We start from the raw sequence: 19,714 nt of genomic DNA, 5'->3' as shown, positions 1-19,714 counted from the left end.
CCTTTGTGTGAAGCAGGAGAAGGCACCCCTTTCTGAGGTGGGATGCATGCCTGTCCCAGGGAGGCTGACCTGCCCAGTGGTGTTCAGGGTGGACCTCTGTCCCAGGGCACGGCCTGCACAGCTAGGTGCCTGTGTGCCCAGCAAACAATTCTTTGGAAAATGGAAGCGATCTTAAAGAGTAGAGCGACCTGAAGAGTAATCCCGCTAGTACCTGGTAGAGCAAGGGACTAACTCCAGAACTGTTGATTTAACTTAATCCTGATCAAGAATATTTATTGATGGCTTCGTCTGTGAAACATAGGGCTATGCCACAATATTTATATATGACAAGGATCCCACTCTTAAGTAGCCAGTTATAACCTGGTTTAAAACTAGTTTATTGGTACTTGTTAGATATTATGGTATCAACTTATTGGAGAAGTGGGAGGCCTCCATTAACAAAACAAAACAAAACAAAACAAAAACAAAATTTCCCAAAGCAGTTACCACTGCTCTTTAGGTGTCATGGGTAGAGAAGGTCATTATTTCCATTCTGCCACCGAGGAATATAACATACAGCGATATAGACAAGGGACCAACAGTGGGTTCTCTTGGGGGTGGAGTTTTGAAGTGAATTGCTTGTAACATTGCATCCCGAATTACCACGTTTCTTGCACGAAGTGGAGACACCCACCCTGGAACTGAAGAAAGTGCTGATGCGCGGGAGGGATGGGATTCCAAAGGTGGGGCTGGTTTCCTCCAGCCTCCTCACTTTACCTTCACCTGTCCCACTTGGCTAGCCTATCACAGGGAAGACAGAGGCCATCGAATGGGTGCCTCAACTTCCTGCCTGCTCACCCATACCGGAGAGCCCATCTTGGGCTCTGCCCCCCAGATCACTAAGGAAGAGTGGCATTTCCTAGGCTGTAGGTCATCTAAGTCCTCCTAGGGGCTCCTGCCGTCCATCAATGAGCTCTTCCGCCTCTTCCCCTCCTGGGCTTCTGTCATGAGCACTTAATCATTCTCAAGCCCTTCATCCGAAACAAACAAAGAGCTTCTGTCAACTCCAGCTCTCCTACAGCTACTGCTTTGGCTCTCCCCTCCCGTTTTCCACTAAGCTTCACTCCTGCCCCCATCACTGCACTGAACCTAGGTCACCAAGGCCACGAGGACCTTGTTACTGCTAATCTAATTAGAGGACGTGTCGGCTTGTATCTAAATTTCCCATACTTGACCCTGTTGACACCACCCTCCTCCGTGATGTACCATCTTCCCTTGGCTTCCATGACCCCAGACTCTCCTGTCACACCTGCTCTTTCTCTGGCTGGTCCTTCTTAGTTTCCTTCTTCTTCTCCTTTTTCTTTCCCCACCTCGACTCAAAGGATGTGACCCTGGGGGTTCAGCACTTAACCTATTTCCCTTCTCTCTCTCCATACTCTCCCTGGGCTCTGCATCTATTCACACTGGTCTCAACTGCCACGCTAATGATGCCCAAATCCTTGCCTCCAGCTCAGAACTCTCACCAGGGCAAAACTGCCTCCTGCACAGATTGGGCGACACAAGTGGGCATCTAGGTGCTGCAGGTGTCCACGCTGCGCGTACATGACTCCGAGAGTGAGCAGCTCCTGAAAGTTTGTGCTCTAGGCGCTCCGCGGTACCTCAACCTCAGTAAGTTGAAAAGCTAAGCCCTCATCTTCCCTCCCAAAGCTCTTCCTGTGCCCCCATCCTGGTGAACGACGTCACAGCCGGCTCAGATCTGGAGGTCCTCCTCGACAGTCCCCTCTCTCATCCTCCACACCAGCCAGTTACCAAATCCAGTCATTCTGTTTCCACAACCTCCCCTGAATCCAGACTCTTTCCTCCTCCTGTCACTGCCTCCGGTCAGGATGCCGCCATCTCCACGCTGCAGCCAGCATGACTTTTCTAAAATACAATCTGACCACAGCTCTGCCTAAAACACTTGGCGGTGATTCTCCACTGTCTCCAGGGTGGGCTTCACGGCCAGCAGCCACGCTGTCCCCTCTCCCCGCTCCACCGCTGGCTGCCGCGCACTGTCCTCCACCAAGCCCCGCTCCTCGTGTCCCCCGAAGGAGCCACAGGCCACCTCCAGATCCTTGCTCAAGCTTCCCTCTCACAGAAGAGCCTTCCTCCACTACTCTCCTCTGGTCTCAGCCTACATGCCACCTCTAGAGGTCAGTTTTGACACCAAGGCTGGTGAAATGCCCTTCCTGGGCATACTCCCCCCACCTCTCACAGTCACCACAGAGCCTTTCACACAGGATGGTGTTCGGGGCCTTAATAGTTTGTCCCTGCTTCTCAAGGGAAGGGACACAGCTTACTAATCGATGAGCGGCCAGCACAAACTCAGTGCTCGTCTCATAGAAAGTGTTCAGCAAGCATCTGTTGAATGCATGAAGGATTTAAGGAGTTCTGAGTGTGGACTTCAAATCTGATAGTCCTGAATTGAGCCCTAGATCTGCCCCTTCCCAACTGTGTGTCCTTGGGAAAGTTAATAACCTCCCCTGAGTCTCAGTGTCTGCTCTGTAAAATGGATTTGTTCTTGGGAATGGATTTGTGCTTCTATAACCATCTGCAATCAGTACAGTGCTTCATGCTCTCTTCTCTTTCAACTCATACGCTGAACTCCAGGAAGCCAGAATTAAGTCCTATTCTAGTTGGCATCCCTGGTGCCCAGCCCAGTGATGGGTTCTTAGCGGGGGCACAGTAGATGAAATTTGATGAAACGATGTTTGAGGGAAGGCAGCCAAGGCAAAGAAGGAAGAGGTAGTGCAGGGACTGTGGAGAAGGGAGAAAGGAGAGGGAAACAGAGTGTGGACACTTCCTCTGAGTCTGCTTATGTTTCGGGAGGCTCGTCTGCTTTCGAAGGACTGGGCTGAGGGTGCTCTCTTCCCTTGGAGATAACCTGCCCGGATCATTCTCGCCTCTGCAACAGTAGGGAGCCACAGGGACCCATGTGACCGACTCAGCTCCCTTATTGGAAACAGCTGTGCAGACGGCAGCCCTGGGGCTGGAGCTCCGGTAGAGGATTTCACAACCTCCAGGGCTGTGCTTCAGATGAGTTTCAAACGTTGTTTATATACGTCTACGTGTGTGCTTCCTGGGTCTCTTCTGATTGCCATGAGGCCCAGCCTTGCAAAACAAGCTCAGAGCATGCCTTAGTATTTTGTTCTTGCTGATAGTAATGGAATGTACCAGCCTCCCAATGCCAGATCTGGGAGAAACCAAGAACCTGAAAACAAAGAAGACATCCAACCCCAGTGGCTCCTCCCAGAGCACGTGAAGGGGGTGGGGCATTAAAGCTGGGGAGGGTTTAGGCGGGTTGATATTTTGACTGAATTCCATCCAGAAAAGACATACGAGGCAGAGTTATATTTTCTCTTTTCCATTCTCTTTATCCAAGCAGTAACAATATTGTAGCAGGCAGGATCTATGTTTACCGTCTTCCAGAGAAGAAAGGGACTGCTTTGAGCACATAAAGATTGTAATCATCCATTTCCCTTATGCCTATGAGACACAGGCATAGAGGTTTTGAAGGGATGTGGAGAGGTGCCTTCAAATTGTTCCAGGAAGGAAAGAAAGGATGCTGCCTGGGATGAGAAATAGGGAATTGGACCAGATCACTGATTTCTCAACTCCAGTTGCACATTAGAATGACCTGGGGAGCTTTTAAAATCCCAGTATCCAGACTTCATCACAGACAAATTAAACAGAACCTTTGGGGTGGGATCCTGGCATCAGGGCTTTAAAGTTCCCCAGGTAATCACAACACGCAGGTTGAAAATCACTGGATTCTGTGAACTCTGATCTCTGAAGCTCCCTTACATTTCTGGCTTTGAAATTAGTAATCTAGGAGCAAAACTGTCTGCAGCTGGCAAGACTTCCCTACAATTGGTTGGGACTTAATATTTAGGCTTCAGCTAGAGTGGTCACCAATCATGTCAATAGGCGTTCTGTGGAGAAACACAGGAAGGTAGTGGTCGGTAGTCGAATAAGCACAGAAAGGTTGACTTCGAATCCCAAGCAGTCAGGGTTAAACGGATTTTGATGGGCATCTCATTCCATTTATCTCACTGGTTTCCCCAGACCAGCAGCATCAGCATCACCTGGGAGCTTGTTGGAAATGCTAGTTCCCAGGCCCCACCCCAGACCTGCTAAGTCAGAAACCGTGAGAGTGGGATCCAGCTACCTGGGTTTTAACAAAACTTCTGGGTGATTCTGTGCTCAAGTTGGAAAACCAGTGATCTGCTGCAGGAATCCTCTACTATATCCTGGCCCAGTGGTTTAACTGATTGTATCCCTGTTTGGTAACACGGAGCAAGCCCAGTAATCCCTGGGGATGCCCATTTGTTATTGAAATTCGTCCTTCAATTCTTTAGATGAAATATGCTTCACTGTAACTTCTACGTGGGGCTCTAGTTCTGTCTTCTGGGATGACCCAGAGTAAATCCAAGTCATGTTCTGTACTTCAAAGACTAAGATGATGTTCCAGGGCTTCTGGTTTAATACGTCTGATAGCTCCTGAGAGCACTTCTCCCAAATTTACAATAAAATACACAGGAAGATACAGAAAAGGTGCCAACTCACATTACCACCCAAAAATAAGACTGAGGGAATAGAAGTAGTAGAAAATTTTTGTGAAAATTTATGTCATCTTGGAGTAGAGAAGACTGTTCTAAGTTTGACACCAAAGGCAGAAATTATAAAGATTCATAGATTTAACTATAAAATTATAGATGACGTCAATATATTTTTAAAAACTTAAAAAGTATATGACAAGCTAGAAAAACTTTGCATATGTATATTTTATATATATATATATATATATATATATAATGTTAGACTTTAAGTTTCATGACGTAAGCATCATATACTTAATGTATAGCACAGGGTCTGACATAAACTGAGTCCTCAAAGCATTTGACTAATGAACGAATGAAGATGAGTTAAGCAAATGGCCATATAAAAATCAATGCTAGGGACTTGCCTGGTGGTGCAGCAGTTAAGAATCTGCCTTCCAATGCAGGGGACGCAGGTTCAATCCCTGGCCAGGGAACTAGATCCCACATGCATGCTGCAACTAAGAGTTAGCATGCCGCAACTAAGACTTGGAGCGACCAAAAAATAAATAAAAATAAATAAAAAATCAATGCTAAAATATACAGTAGAAAAATGGGCTGAGGGCATATATAGGCAATTGACAAAAGGGAAAATAAATATTTGAAAAAGATGTTTCACTTCAATAACAGAAAATGCAAATTAAATTAGCACCTATAAATTAAATTAGCACCTATCAAATAGCTAACTTTAGTAATGTTAATGGGAGATGGGTTTTTCATTGATGCTGACTCTAGGGTTAATTCACACAGTGTTTCAGGCAATAATGAATAATGAGGCCAATCTGGCCTCGTTACCAAAGCTCTAAAATTTCTCATGTTGTTCGATCCAGCAGATAGCTGCCTTCCTAATCCTAAGGGAACATTCATGAGTGTGCACAATGATTTGGCAACAAGCATACCGATTACAGCCTCATTTATAAAAATAAACACTTGGAAATAAATATCCAAAAAGAGAAGATAGGCCGAAATATTACGTCACAGATTGACAAAGGAATATGACACAGCCATTAAAATGATATATAACGATATGAATGGCATAGAAAGATTATTCCTCAAACATGGTTAAGTGATTAAAAATAGTTTATAAAAGGGGTGCATAATGTGATGACCAAGAAATGACCAAGTGAAAAAGCTCTCAGGGTCCTTTAACTCTTCCTCAGACTGAACATTCCTAATTCCTTCTGCCATTTCTCCTTGAATGGTGAGCAAACTTTCTAAGGTCAGAGTGGCCCTGGTGTGTAGGAAGCCTTGGGGAGCGTCCTGGAAAATGCTCATGGGATACAGGTTCTAATTTCCAGCCTTTCTTGGTAAGTCTCTGTGAATATGCCCTGCTTTGGCAACGCCCCCTTTAAAGCCCGGGTCTGGACAGCAACTTCTTGTGTTTACAGGGATACTACGGGAACAATGAACAATCTTACCAAGGTGACAGTTCACTAGGTAGAGATGATGGGAAAGACATTCCAAGCAGAGAAACTAGAATATGCAAAGGCGCAGAGACACAGAAGATGCTGGCATGTTCAGGGAATGGTGAGCAATTCTAGGTGGCTGGAAAGCTATTTGGAGTGATGGGGGAACCTGGAGGTAGTAGCAGATGAAATGATAAGGGAAGCCTTTCTAAATCAAGCTAAGGATTTGGGTCTCCTTCCTAGTCTTGGCCAGTCTGAAGCCTTGGGATGTTACACTGAGATCCGTGTTTTAGCAAGAGCACAACGGTGGCTATATACTGGAAGCCGGGGGCTGGTTTAAGCAAAGGATACCATATGCTTAGTGAAGTCTTTAAATTTTAGGATCGGATGTGTTGCTGGTTTGCTTTTTAAGTGGTTTCTTCTGGTACTTTCTTTTTTATGTTTGCTCAGGATCTCTTGGTGGGCTCCAACGAACAATAGGACTGTGAGCCCACCCCAGGCAGAAAGAAGAAGATGGGTGGTGGTGGACAGAAAGCATTCATGTCTCCTGCTGTCATCCCATTCATGTTTTCCCTGACCCTGGGCTTGGACAGCTCCCAGGAGGTGGGCACCAATTCCAGGGAAGGATGTGGCTCTGGGCTCAGGCCTCCTGGAGCCCTCTGCTCTGCGGTGGAGGCTGGAAGCTCTCAGCTTTTCCAGCAGCCTCAAAGGCTCTACTGGTGAGCCCGTGTCTGCCTCTCTAGGGCTGGGGTGGGTTCACTGGGGGAAGCAGGAGCAGACAGGAACTGAGAAGGAAGAATTGCCAGGTTCCTGTGAGGTCAACACATGTTTGAAACAAATCAGAACGAGAATGTAATTAGGTGATGTTTGGTTTTGTTTTTGTTTTAAAGGAAAAATTCAGAACCTGTGACTCGTGTTCACGAGCACATGCCTGGATGCAGTCATTCTGAGTCTATGGAAAATGTGGTCAGCCCCATAAATCAGTGCTGAAGAATTCTTACAGAGCCATCCCCGTGCAAGGAAGTCAGGTCTGTAGCGAGTCTCCTAAGATTATGCAAAATAATACAGAGTAAGCATGTAATAATAAGCTACAGTATAGTCTTCTCTACTCCTGGAATTCTTTCCTGAGTTGCCATGAGGAAGCTGTGAATTTCTGTTCCTATCTAATCTGTGACCTTTCTTGTGTAACTCCATGTGTACGTCTAGATGTCTGTGGCCATCACCATGACTACCAGGACACAGTTCTCTGCAACTATTCTCGCATGTGTCTTAAACATTTTAGCAGGATTTCTATACAGAAAGCCCATTTAAAAGCAGGCTGAACAATCATAACTTGCAACACTGCTGAGAATACAGTCAAATGTATCCTAATTCTCAGCCCGCCTGTCCTTCGCACCTATTATTTGGTGTGATTGGAAAATGAAAATTCAAGGAGGAATCGTATTTCTCAAAAGCACACAAGACATCTTCAAGTGTGAAGTACAAACTTTCATTCAGAATTAGTAAATAATACATTCAATCTAGGTGTGATTCACTAGAAGAAATTCCATCCATTTTCATTTCATTGTTGTTGGATTTATCCCATCAGCCTTTTGCCCTCAAACAGTTTGGGTTCCTCTATCTTCTATACCATAATATTTCTCTCTATCCTTCCTCTTTCCTACACTCCCTCCTCTGCTTGACCCAGTTTAGAAATTTGTTTCTGCCGAACTGGTCAGCAGAGAGTGGAATGTTAACAAATCTGAGTGGTGATTTTCAGTTGCTCTGAGAAGAGTGGGTTTGTTCACTGGACTAGCATGTTCTATCACAAAAAATAGTACTGCTGAACCCGAGTTTGGGTATCCTATTTTTTTTTTTTTTTTGTAATCTGTTAGATGAGTCTCATGCAGGCTAAAAAAAATTCTTAATTTTCCACAGAAACCGTATGTATAACTTATAAGGCCAAATACCACCCTGAGTACAAAGTTAATGACCTAGGCTCATTTCTGTTAGCTGTAGAATTTGTACTTTCAAATCTGCTATGGCAATGTGTTTGTTGACGTGCACAGACAAAATACAAATTCCATGTGTCATGAGGGCCAAGCTGGCCCAGCATTTATATGGCCTGGGATTTTTTTTTTTTTTTCCGGTACGCGGGCTTCTCACTGTTGTGGCCTCTCCCGTTGCGGAGCACAGGCTCCGGACGCGCAGGCTCAGCGGCCGTGGCTCACGGGCCCAGCCGCTCCGCGGCATGTGGGATCTTCCCGGACCGGGGCACGAACCCACGTCCCCTGCATCGGCAGCTGGACCCCCAACCACTGCGCCACCAGGGAAGCCCTGGGATTTTTTTAAATGTCATTCTTGCCTGTTGTCCCTGCCACAAACTGGAGCAGGAATAGCTAATTGGCTGCAGCCTGCACAGGCTGTGAAACTTTAGACCAAATCCCCTCAGCCACAAGCCACCCATTGTCACCTGTCAACAGGTGCAAAGGAAGGGGGGCCTGCCTAACTGGCTCTGCTCTCGTGTTTTATCAGTTGTGCCGTGTTGCAGAGTGGGCGGGGTAAAGATGTGGGTATATCTGACACACATCAATTGCATATAGTTTGAATTTTTGCATCAACCCTTCACAGACAGTAGAAAAGCACAAAGTAAATAATCCTAATAATATTTGCCCTGACTAAGCATTACCAGGTGTTCAAACGTCAGGCCACATGCTTTACAAATAGTACCTTCTCCAACCAGCCACACTGTGAAGTAGTTATTACCAACTACTTTATAAACATGAAGTTCAGAGAGATCAAGTGACTGGCCTGGAGTTTTCCAGGCAGGAAGGAAGCAAGATTCAAACCCACCTCTACCTGGTTTGAAAGGAGCCCCAAATTAGACACCTTGATTTTGCTTTGGGGTTCATGTGCTTGATTCCCAGAGCAGCGGATGCAAGATGCAGGTCGCGGGTAGTTGAGGGAGAATTTGGTCCCCAGCTTTGCTCTGTAGATTTTATGAAAGAGAGACAACTCTTCCCGGAAGACATAGCCATGGTGTGATTACAGCAGAACTGAGGTTGTTTCCAGCATTGTTACTATCTGAACAGAACACAATATTCAGCTTGTCTTGTCCTCTGTTTCCTCACTTACAAAATGAGGATTTTGGCTAGATGGTTTCTAAGGCCTCTGATGCCTCCTCCCTTTCTGTCTCCTTCTAGTTGAGACATCTGAGCTTGGCCCTGACAGTTTCAGGGCAAACCCTCGCCAGGGTGGAAGGTCCTCCCGTGATCCTGGACCAGCTGGGCCCAGTGCCTGCTGGAAGGTGGGGGAGTTTTCTGTGGCCCCTATTCCGTCGCTTCATCCTGTGGCCCTGGCGTCCTGCTTGTCGCCACTGGCCAGTGTGGCTGAGAAGCAGCAGGCCTCTCCCCTGGAGCTACCTGAGTAAGAGCCAGTCCTGCCTTATTCACACACTGTACCTGTAAACTCAGAAGCCCAAGTCCTAGGACATTAAAGCGAAGCTATTTCTGCCAAAATCCTTTTCAGAAAAGCAAGGCGAAACTCAAGGTCTTGTAAAAACCCAAGTTTTGAAAAGTAGTGTCTCATTTGTCACAACATGAAATCACAGCTGGATTCCTATATCTGGAGTTATTCTGGCTCAACAGTCAGAGAGAGAGAGAGAGAGAGAGAGCAAAAAGAACGCATGTGTGCGACCCCGTTAATGCATCCTACCGTGTCTCCTGGCTGTGGACGCATCACGGACACACGATCGTAGCCTTTCCTTAGCAGGACCCACAGGGCATCAAGTTTTCCCTGAAATAAAACAAATGCACCAAGATTACATCTGAAACCAGACCAGGGGCCAGCACCGACAGGCAGAAACTTCCATGCTTCTTAAGTCATGTGAACCACACTTCACCGGCAGTGCAGTTGCCATAGGATGTGACTCTGTAGTCCCTAAGTTCAGATGTGGGCCTCAGGAATGGAGGAGGAGGAGAGACACATCCCAGAGGACCCTGATGCTCGTGCAGGAGACATCTGCGACTTCAGTGCAGCCTCAGATCTGCAGACACGGAGGATTCATTCAGGCTCTCCGCTTTTGCCCTCATCATATTCCCAGGCAACTCCTCACACCGCAAGTCAATCTTTTCAACTTGCACTAAAGTTTTTTCTTCCCACTTAGTGTCCAGAGTTTACAAATGAAACAATGAGGACAGATTCAAGCAGGAAGTGACTAAATAGAAGCATGGACAGGGTGAGACCAATGAAAGGCCCCTGGGGCACAGATCCATGGCTGTCCCTACGATGGGCTCTGGAATCCCAGGCTCAACAGACAAATGACCAAAGATCACGGATCACCACAAATCACAACCCCCTTTGGAGTTGCAGGTGATTGGTTGAATCTGGAAGGAGTCAGCCTACGAGTGCTAAAGTTTTCACAGTATGTGGCAAAGGCAGTCTAACGTTCTAGTTCCCTAGACATGCTGAGCAGAGGCTGGCTTCTGCCACTGCAAACACTAACAGAAAAAAAGAGACATTTATTTAGCTTTGCTCTTATTATTATTACTGTCTTTTAATTTTTTGGCTGCGTTGGGTCTTCGTTGCTGCGTGCAGGCTTTCTCTAGTTGCCAAGAACGGGGGCTACTCTTCATTGTGGTGCACGGGCTTCTCATGTTGCAGAGCACGGGCTCTAGGGGTGCAGGCTTCAGTAGTTGTGGCATGTAGGCTCAGTAGTTGTGGCTCGCGGGCTCTAGACCGCAGGCTCAGTAGTTGTGGTGCACGGGCTTAGTTGCTCCACGGCATGTGGGATCTTCCCGGACCAGGGATCGAACCTGTGTCCCCTGCACTGGCAGGCGGATTCTTAACCACTGCGCCACCAGGGAAGTCCCAGCTTTGCTCTTATTATTAACCCTGGCTGGTGACTCCATCAATGGGCAGAAGTCACCTTTATTTTGTCTTATTTCCCTTCATCACTCTTGTGGTGACCAGGACAATCTGCTCCCCTCCACCTCCAAGGATGACATCCTAGTCTCTAGAACCTGTGAATATGTTCCCTTTCATTGCAAAAAGGGCTCTGCAGATGTGATTAAGTTAAGGATCTGGAGGTGGGACATGATTCTGGATCATCGGGTGGACCCAATCTAACCATATGGGTCTTTAACAGAGGGAGGTAGGAGGGTCAGAGTCAGAGAAGGAGATGGCGCGACAGAAGCAGAGTGAATGTGATCCCATGTGAGAAGGATTCAACCCACTGTTGTTGGCTTTGGGGAGGAGACGGGGCCATAAGCCAATGAGTGTGGGCAGCTTCTGGAATCTGGGTAAGACATGGAGATGGAGTCTCTTCTAGGGCCTCCAGCAGGAATGAAGCCCTGGCTTCACCTTGGTTTTAGCCCAGTGTGACCCATTTTGGGCTTCTGAGCTCCAGAACTATAAGATAATAAATTTGTGTGGTTTTAAGCCACTAAGTTAGTGGTAATTTGTTATAGCAACAGTATGAAACCAATACAGCCCTTATCACTCCCTGACGTAGTCTATTTGCTTAGTGTCTGTCTCTGCCATCTGGAATGTGAACTCCACGAAAGCAGAGGTGCCACTGGTTTCGTTAACTGCTATATGCCCAGCCCTTAGGACAGCTTCTGGTGCTCAGTGAATATTTGTTGGACGAATGAATGCATTCAGTGCTACTAAGTGCTGGGCTAGGTGCTTTTCTATGTGTCTGCTCCTTTCATTCTCCCAGCAATTCCAAAGGGTTATGGAGAGGGAATCAGAGAGCTCAACTAACTTGCCCAAAGGCACACAGTGTGTAAACTGGAGAGGTGTGATTGGACCCCACTCCATGTCTGTCTAATTCCAAAGCTCATAAACTTTCTTTCTTAAAATATATTTTTTAATTGCATTGATTATTTTTTTAATTGAAGTGTAGTTGATTTACAACGTTGTGTTAATTTCTACTGTACAGCAAAGTGATTCAGTTATACATACATATATATATATATATATATTCTTTTTTTTTAAATATTCTTTTCCATTATGGTTTATCACAGGATATTGAATATAGTTCCCTGTGCAAAGCTCGTATACTTTCTCTTATACCAATTGCAGGTTCTTGCCTGTGCAGATCCTTTAGAGCAGGGTTTCTAAACTGTGGATTGCGACTCTTCAAGCCCTCATGAAAAAATTTTGTGTTATTAGGACCAGAATTTTTAACAAAGAAAATAAAATAGGAAAGAAAATATTTGAGTTAAGGGCAAATGGTGAGGATAAGTATGCATGGGTGTGTGTATGAGGAGTGTGTGAAGTGAATGCACACTTGTGCACGCATAAGCATATACTGGGCCAACATGTATTTCCTGTTGGGGTCTCAATCGGGCATGTTTGAAAACACTGATCTGGAAGAGGTCTTTGAAGGATAATGCTGAAAGGCTGAGAGAGTCTAGAAACTTCAAGTTCCCTGCCACAAAGCATTCGTAGTGGCAGCATCCATTTAAGAATGACACCTCGAAGACTTGGTGTTTTGAGATTATTTTCTGGCGGGTTTTATTTAGATACAAAAAATGTGCTTTTGAACCTTTATCAACTCTGTTGCTCGAGTTCTTGTGGACTCAACTTTGTCTTGCTAAGTGTCATGTTTCTCATCTCTCTTGGCCAAGTATTTACAAAAACCTCTAAAAATATTTTGAAATGACTTCAGAATGCTGGAAGGACCGCTGCTGGGTTCAGCATGGTTTTCTGCATTAAACCATTTCAAGCATCAGCTAAATGTTTTCCTTTAAGGTTCTTTGGGATAAGCATTTATATTTCAGGATACAACCAGGTGGATTTCCTGGAAGAATGCCTCTTTTTCTTTTTCTTTCGCTTTTTTTGGGGCAACTCCAGGTATTTGGCTTCGTAAATCATCCCACCCTCAGTGTTCTGTGCACTGATCACTCAACTCCCTGACAGATGAGGAGCAATGAGATGGGGCTGAAAGAAAAAGTAGCTGTTGAGGAAGTGTATTAATTAACTCAGCAGAAATCTAAAGCGCCATGCAGGGCAAAGGGGCAGAAACCACCTAGATGTGTAACACCAGGAGAAAGGGCTGTGTTTCTTGGAGGCAACAGATCATAGAGTGATATTTCAGCACAAAACGACTGGATTCAGACTGTTTGTATTCTGAGGCTTCCCCTCACCAGCTCTGCTGCAGCCTCGGACAAGCTGTTTCATTGTCCTTAAGCCTTACCTTACTCATCTTTAAAAAAAGAGATAATGATACTGTCTACCCTATAGATTTGTTAAAAGGCTTACAGCTAGATATTGAAGTAAGATTCTCGTCTCATAGAAGGTATTCATTCAATCTTATCAACGATGGGGTAAAGTCATTAAAATGAAAAACTGGGAGTCTCTGTAGAAAGATGGAAATGAATGTAATGCGGACGTAAGAATCCAATAATTTGAACTTTGCAAGCATGGATCTACCCGTCCTTCATTTGGTGCTCCTACAACTCCATTCCCCCCTTTCCGTCTGGCTTCTGTGACAGTGTTTGATGACCCCAACACTCCACCAAAGCTGCTTCGCTAAGGCTGCCCACAGCATCCCGGCTACCAAATGCCTTGGCCACCTGTGGCCTCATTTTACTTGATTCTTTAGAGCGATCAGAGGCTCTGGGCCTCTCCTTTCCTCACTATCCCTTGGCTTTATCTTCTCCTTCCTATAACTCTCATGATCCTTTTCAGCCTCTTCTGCTCCTCCCCTCTGCTTACACACGATGTGGTGGTGTCCCCTTGCTGTCCCCCCTCTTCTAGTCTCACCCCCACGCTGAATGCTCACTTTTTTTTTTTTTTTTTGTGGTACACGGGCCTCTCACTGCTGTGGCCTCTCCCGCTGCAGAGCACAGGCTCCGGATGCGCAGGCTCAGCGGCCATGGCTCACGGGCCCAGCCGCTCCGCGGCATGTGGGACCCTCCCGGACCGGGGCACGAACCCGCGTCCCCTGCATCGGCAGGCGGACTCGCAACCACTGCGCCACCAGGGAAGCCCTGAATGCTCACTTTGACTACTCTCACCGGGTCCCATGGGTCAAACTTCCACCTGTCTGCCCATGGCTCACACATTCTTACTTCAGCTTAGTCCTCTCTTGAGCTCCAGATCCAAATACCCACCGAATCTTAGTTGTAATGTAAACGTATCACAGGTATAAAAAAACCAGACATCACATACTGAACAATTTTTCCCCAACCTGCTCCGCTTTTTGCATACCCCGCCTTGGTCCACGGCACCACTGACATCCAGACGGACAAGGCGGACACCAGAGAATCATTCTCACCTCCTCTCCCTCTGCCACCCCTTCATATCCAGCTTCGACCACGTCTCTCGAATGTTCTCTCTGTCACAGCCCCCCTGTCACCTCTTCCTGTCCAGCCCTGTCCCACTGTCTCCACGGCTACTGCCTTGGCTAGGCCCTCATCATCTGTCACTCATCCTGAGAATAGTTTCCTGACTGGTCTTTCACCTCCAGGCTCCCAGTCCTTTCTACTACTTGATTAATAACAGATTTCATGGCTAGCTGGAAGGGATGCTTTGCTATTAATAAAATAAACCAAGGGACATCTTATTAGCAGTGTGAATTTAGGCAAGTTACCTAACCTCTCTGTGCCTTGATTTTGCCATTTGTAAAACAGGAGTAGTAGCAGTTTCTAATTTTGAGGGTGGTGGTGAGAAATGAAGGAGTGAGTGCAGGAAAGGCCCTTGGGACTGTGCCCGACTTGTGGTACATGCTTCACCCAGGTTAGCCCTTCATGCAGGTGAGCTGCTATCATGAGTTGTCCTGGCCAAGGTGAGACCAGATAGTTCTGGTTGTACCTTCAGTGTTCTGAGCTCGGAATGTCCCACAAATGAACCCGAAGTCCCCATTCTGTGTGGCACAGAAAATGATCTTGGTAATCTACCCATCCTATACCTCTTTCTACTCCTATGCCAGGTAGCTTTTAATGCAAGAAGAGCTGAAGTAAGCTTTAGAATAAGAGTGTTTATAACCAAGAAGACGATAAACATAACTCTCAAAAGTCAAACAGAAGGGCACAGCAAAGGCCCCTATGTTTAATTTTCTGAGAGGAGGCAAAAAGCCCATCATTTCAAGACTGTAGCTACTGGGCTTATTAATAACATCCCTTTAGGGCCACAAGAGCCTCAGGGGATTCTTCCAAGCAGTCCCTGGGCTTTACCCACTCCTCCTGGGGGGAGCCTTTTTTTTTTTTTTTTTTTTGCGGTACGTGGGCCTCTCACTGCTGTGGCCTCTCTCGCCGCGGAGCACAGGCTCCGGACGCGCAGGCTCAGTGGCCATGGCCCACGGGCCCAGCCGCTCCGCGGCACGTGGGATCCCCCCGGGACCGGGGCACGAACCCGCGTCCCCTGCATTGGCAGGCGGACTCCCAACCACTGCGCCACCAGGGAAGCCCCTGGGGGGAGACTTTGAGTTGACTCCACTATTTCTCTCAGATCTGAGTGTCCCGAATGCATGCGTCTCTCTTCAAGGTGCATGTCAAGACGCTGGTCCTCACTCCCGAAGAGAAATGCTTCTGTGAAGCTCAAAGATTTCCTACCATCCTGGGAACCCTCCACCAGAGTGCATTAGCTGACATTTACGTATACCTTTCTTTCATATGAAATTGACACACTTTGACTATAACATGAGAAATGGACCAATTCCAGGCTCCCAAACTCTACCTCGGCCTCAGACAATCAATACTTTTCATACCACAAAGGCTGGCAAACTGGAGGTCCTATGGCAATGCTCGCTTTTGTTTCTTCCTAAACAAGAAGACTGTGCCGGGGAGGTCTGTGAGGCCCAGCACTCAAAGCATCTTAGTGCATGGGCTTTGTGGCTGGGTTTCTTCTTTCTTTCTTTTTTTTGGGGGTGATGGAGGGCCAGGCAGCAGCTGTGTCTTCTCTTCTGGTTTGTCTGCCTCAGCTGTTTGGAAGTTAGTCAGAGGTTGAGAATTTTGAGGGTAGTTCAACTTAGAGGGCTGTTAGAGACGAACACATTTTTTTACACCTTAAAATATATGGTAAATATTGTGACCCATGCTTCCCTTTAAATGAAATAAATTAATGCGTAAGTTGGAAACTTTCCTTACACACACACACACGTACACACAATCACCCATGGTTAATTTTTTTTCTCTATTTTCTTTTGGTCTCTGTTTAAACAATGGTTGGAACCATTCTAAAAAGTAGCCGGGGAGGGACAAAAAAAGTCTGTTGACCATCAACGGCACATCTGACAGCATTTAAGGCTTCGGTGTGTCTTACTAGGCTACATATAGCTTCATTCAGAACCGTTTCACCACTGAATGCCGCTTGATTACAAGGCTGAGGTGCTTAAGGCCAGGGATGACAGGTTCACCTTAAAGAAAATGAACAGAACACCACCCGCTCCCCGGCACTGCAACAGCACAGGCCGGTCCGCCGTGCCAGCCAGGTTCTGGCTTTGGTCCTTCAGCTGTCATTTCTGTCATTGCCAGTCACATGGAAGAGCTACTGGAAAAGGAGAAAACTCATTTCTCTGAAGGCCGCAAGCCTTCCAGCAAACCTGAAAACAGTCCTGGTTTTAATCTTTCTGGTGGTCATACATCTGGGCATTACTTAACTCGCCTGAAACGGTCAGTCCCAATTTAACGAGAAGCACGGGATTGCTGTAAAGCCAGGGGGTGAAAACTGAGCAAAGAAAAAGTCAGGCCAAATATCGGAAAATTTCTTGATCATGAGCCTGGAATGAGGAAAGGGTGAAGTGTGGTCAGTGTGGTCAGTGCCTTAAATTAGCCTGGGCAACGGCGGGGAGCAGCCCATTGCGGACTCTTTCTCTCAGTGAGTTCCTGCGGGATGTGCTTAGGCAATGTGCTTCCCTGCTTCTCTGCTCCTCAAATCTATTTCCTGAAATGCACGAAAAAGCGAGTCAAATGCAACCTGTTTAAAGGTGTATATGATTCTGACCACCTTCATTGGGGAACCAGGACTCTTCCCAGTACCTCCTGAAAGTTTTGCACTGGATGGAGGCGTTCTCCCTGTTTATAGTGGGGCAGGTTATCCTCCATGAGCTGCCTGCCGCTATCCACTCTCTGTGTTTCTCTGCCTTCCTTGCTCCATGCCTTGGAAGCCTGACCTCTACAGATGGCATCATCTAGCTTCCCTCTGGTGTGGCCAACAGGTGGCATCAGAGGGAGACGAGAGTTGACAGATGAATGGATAAAGACGTGGTACATATATACCATGGAATCTTCCTCAGCCATGAGAAAGAATGAAATAATGCCATTTGCAGCAACATGGATGGACCTAGAGATTATCATACTAAGCGAAATCAGCCAGAGAAAGACAAATATCATAAGATATCGCTTATATGTGGAATCTAAAAAAAAAATGATACAGATGAACTTATTTACAAAACAGAAATAGACCCACAAACATAGACAACGAAGTTATGGTTACCAAAGGGGAAAGGTGGAGGGGGGCAGGGATAAATTCATAGTTTGGGATTAACAGATACACACTACTATATATAAAATAGATAACCAACAAGGATCTGCTGTACAGCACAGGGAACTATCCTCAATATTCTGTAATAACCTATCAGAGAAAAGAATCGGAAAAAGAATATATATATGCATAATAGAATCACTTTGCTGTACAGCAGAAACTGACACAACATTGTAAATCAGCTAAACTTCAATTTAAAGAAGAAGGAGGTAAGAGGGCAAGATGAGGGGCAGGTCGGCACTTGTTCCTTCTGCTCCCTCCCTGAGCCCTGCCTTCGTTGGTGGCTGCATTCTTTTTAAAAATTCTTTCTTTCTTTCTTTCTTTATGCCCTGCCTTCATTGGTGGCTGCATTCTTATTTATTTATTTATTTATGTATCTATTTATTGGCCATGCCCTGCCACTTGCAGGATCTTAGTTCTCTGACCAGGGGTCGAACCTGCGCCCCCTGAAGTGGAAGCATGGAGTCCTAACCACTGGACTGCCAGGGAAATCCCTAGACTCAAGTCAGATTGCCTGATTTGAATTCGAGCTGCCATTTGTGTGTCCTCGGGCAAGTGACTGACACCTCTCTATGCTTCAGTTTCTTCATCTGTAAAATGGAGATCATACCTCACAGTGTTGTTGTGAGGATTAAATGACTCAACACGCATAACATGCGTGGAGGAATGGGTGACTGCATTCTTATAGGGCCGGGGTCTGCAAACATTTTCTGTACAGGGCCAAAGGGTAAATATCTTAGGCTTTGTAGGTCAAGAGGCAAACTCCAGGCTATTATGTAGGTGCTGAGATAATCATTGAAAAATACAAAAAGCCATTCTTAACTTGTGGGCCATATAAAAACACGGAACAGGGCAGATTTAGATGGCTGACCCTCTCTGTGGCCACAGCTCTTCTGGGTGGCCTCTTCTCTGGAGCTGCAGCTTTCACTGGTTCCAGTGACCCCCTCTCGCCTCCTTGCTCTTCAGGCCTAGGGATGTAACAGCTCTCTCCCTGGGTGCCTCACCATTGCTATGCAATGAAGAGTAGTCCCCACTCTCTTAACCCTTCCCTGATCTGTGTGATTTCAACCCTCCTGAGGGTGCCTTCTGTTTCCTGCCAGGACTGTGACAAATCCGGTGAGAGGGTTCAGGAAAGGGAAGCAGAGTTTACGGCACAGCATGAGGCTGAATGTTTTGCCCAAGGCTTAGTGAATGTGTATAGACATTGTGGCTAGAATGTGGCTCATCGTGGACCATGCACTGGGTTAAACAGTGTGAAGGCTGAAGTTCTGGTAGCAAGTCCGTTCTTTTTCTGGACAAACAGTGTACATTATGACTTTGGAATTCCTTTCTGTGCTTCTACTCTCAAACTTCCTTGTTCTCACCCTTCCCTCGCCCACCTGTCCAGATACACATAAGAGGACCTCTTTTGCTCTCCTTTCCTCAAAGATATGGCAAGAAGAACGTCACCTTCTTTGGATCGAGAGTACCTAAGTGATTTGTGTGGGTCACAGGAGAAAGTCTATCTGGCTTGATGCTCTGGGAGTTGTTTCATAATTACGTCCTGCGTGTCTCTTTAACAAGAGATGGTGGAATCCCTACTCCGTGCCAGGTACACTGCTGTTTATGGTGATTCAAAGATGAGTTAAGCATAATTGGTGCCTCCGGGGGGTCAAATCTGGTGGAGGGAAGACTCATAAACAGGAGCAGTTACACAAAAGAGCTGTGGTACAAGAGTGTGCTAAGTAAGCCTCGGTGTGAGCTGCCCCAGCAGCAGGAGGGGCATTCACACTTCTTCCTGTCCTAACGAGGGAGTCCTACTGACGCGTAGCAAGCCCACCAGCATCACAGGTTTTTGCCATCTGGCTTTTCTGGTGATTCTTTGACACTCAGTTATCCAACCACTGAACATTAATCCAGCAGCTCTGTTTGTGGGAACCATAGGCCCGTGTGAAAACTAACAAGGTCTCCTGGCTGAGACTCTCGACAAATCTCTGAGGCGTGATTGTGGCCGCTTTGCCACGCACCACAGTTCCTGCCCTCAGGGAGCTTCCTCTGGAAGGCTGGCTGGAACCTTGGGTGACAGCTGATTAACTGGGCTTGCTAAAACCCAGGTCACTGGGCCCAACCCCCAAAGCTGCCTATTTGGTAGATCTGGGTTGGGGCCTGAGAATGTTCATTTCTAACGAGTTCCTGGGGGATGCTGATGCTGCTGGTCCAGGCACCACACTTTGAGACCCAGCA

The 19,714-nt window shown here is 46.5% G+C and overlaps 1 protein-coding gene across 4 annotated transcripts in view; it reads right to left on the bottom strand.

Annotated features, from left to right (window-relative positions):
• The window catches only part of ANTXR1 (ANTXR cell adhesion molecule 1), a 246,335-nt gene that overhangs the window by 45,482 nt on the left and 181,139 nt on the right, over positions 1-19,714 (bottom strand). For 3 of the 4 annotated variants that reach the window (XM_027131885.1, XM_027131886.1, XM_027131887.1), the window contains exon 17: positions 9,716-9,796. In XM_027131885.1, the coding sequence (XP_026987686.1) occupies positions 9,716-9,796 (81 nt within the window). Of the gene's footprint in view, positions 1-1,334; positions 3,951-9,715; positions 9,797-19,714 lie in introns of those variants that run through there. The other variant, XM_027131888.1, reaches the window with a different exon arrangement.

This window comes from Aethalodelphis obliquidens, unplaced genomic scaffold (assembly GCF_003676395.1).
Source record: "Aethalodelphis obliquidens isolate GAN/ISIS:26980383/991018 unplaced genomic scaffold, ASM367639v1 scaffold40, whole genome shotgun sequence".
In the NCBI taxonomy this organism is placed as follows: domain Eukaryota; kingdom Metazoa; phylum Chordata; class Mammalia; order Artiodactyla; family Delphinidae; genus Aethalodelphis; species Aethalodelphis obliquidens.
This window is presented reverse-complemented; position numbering and strand designations above follow the sequence as displayed.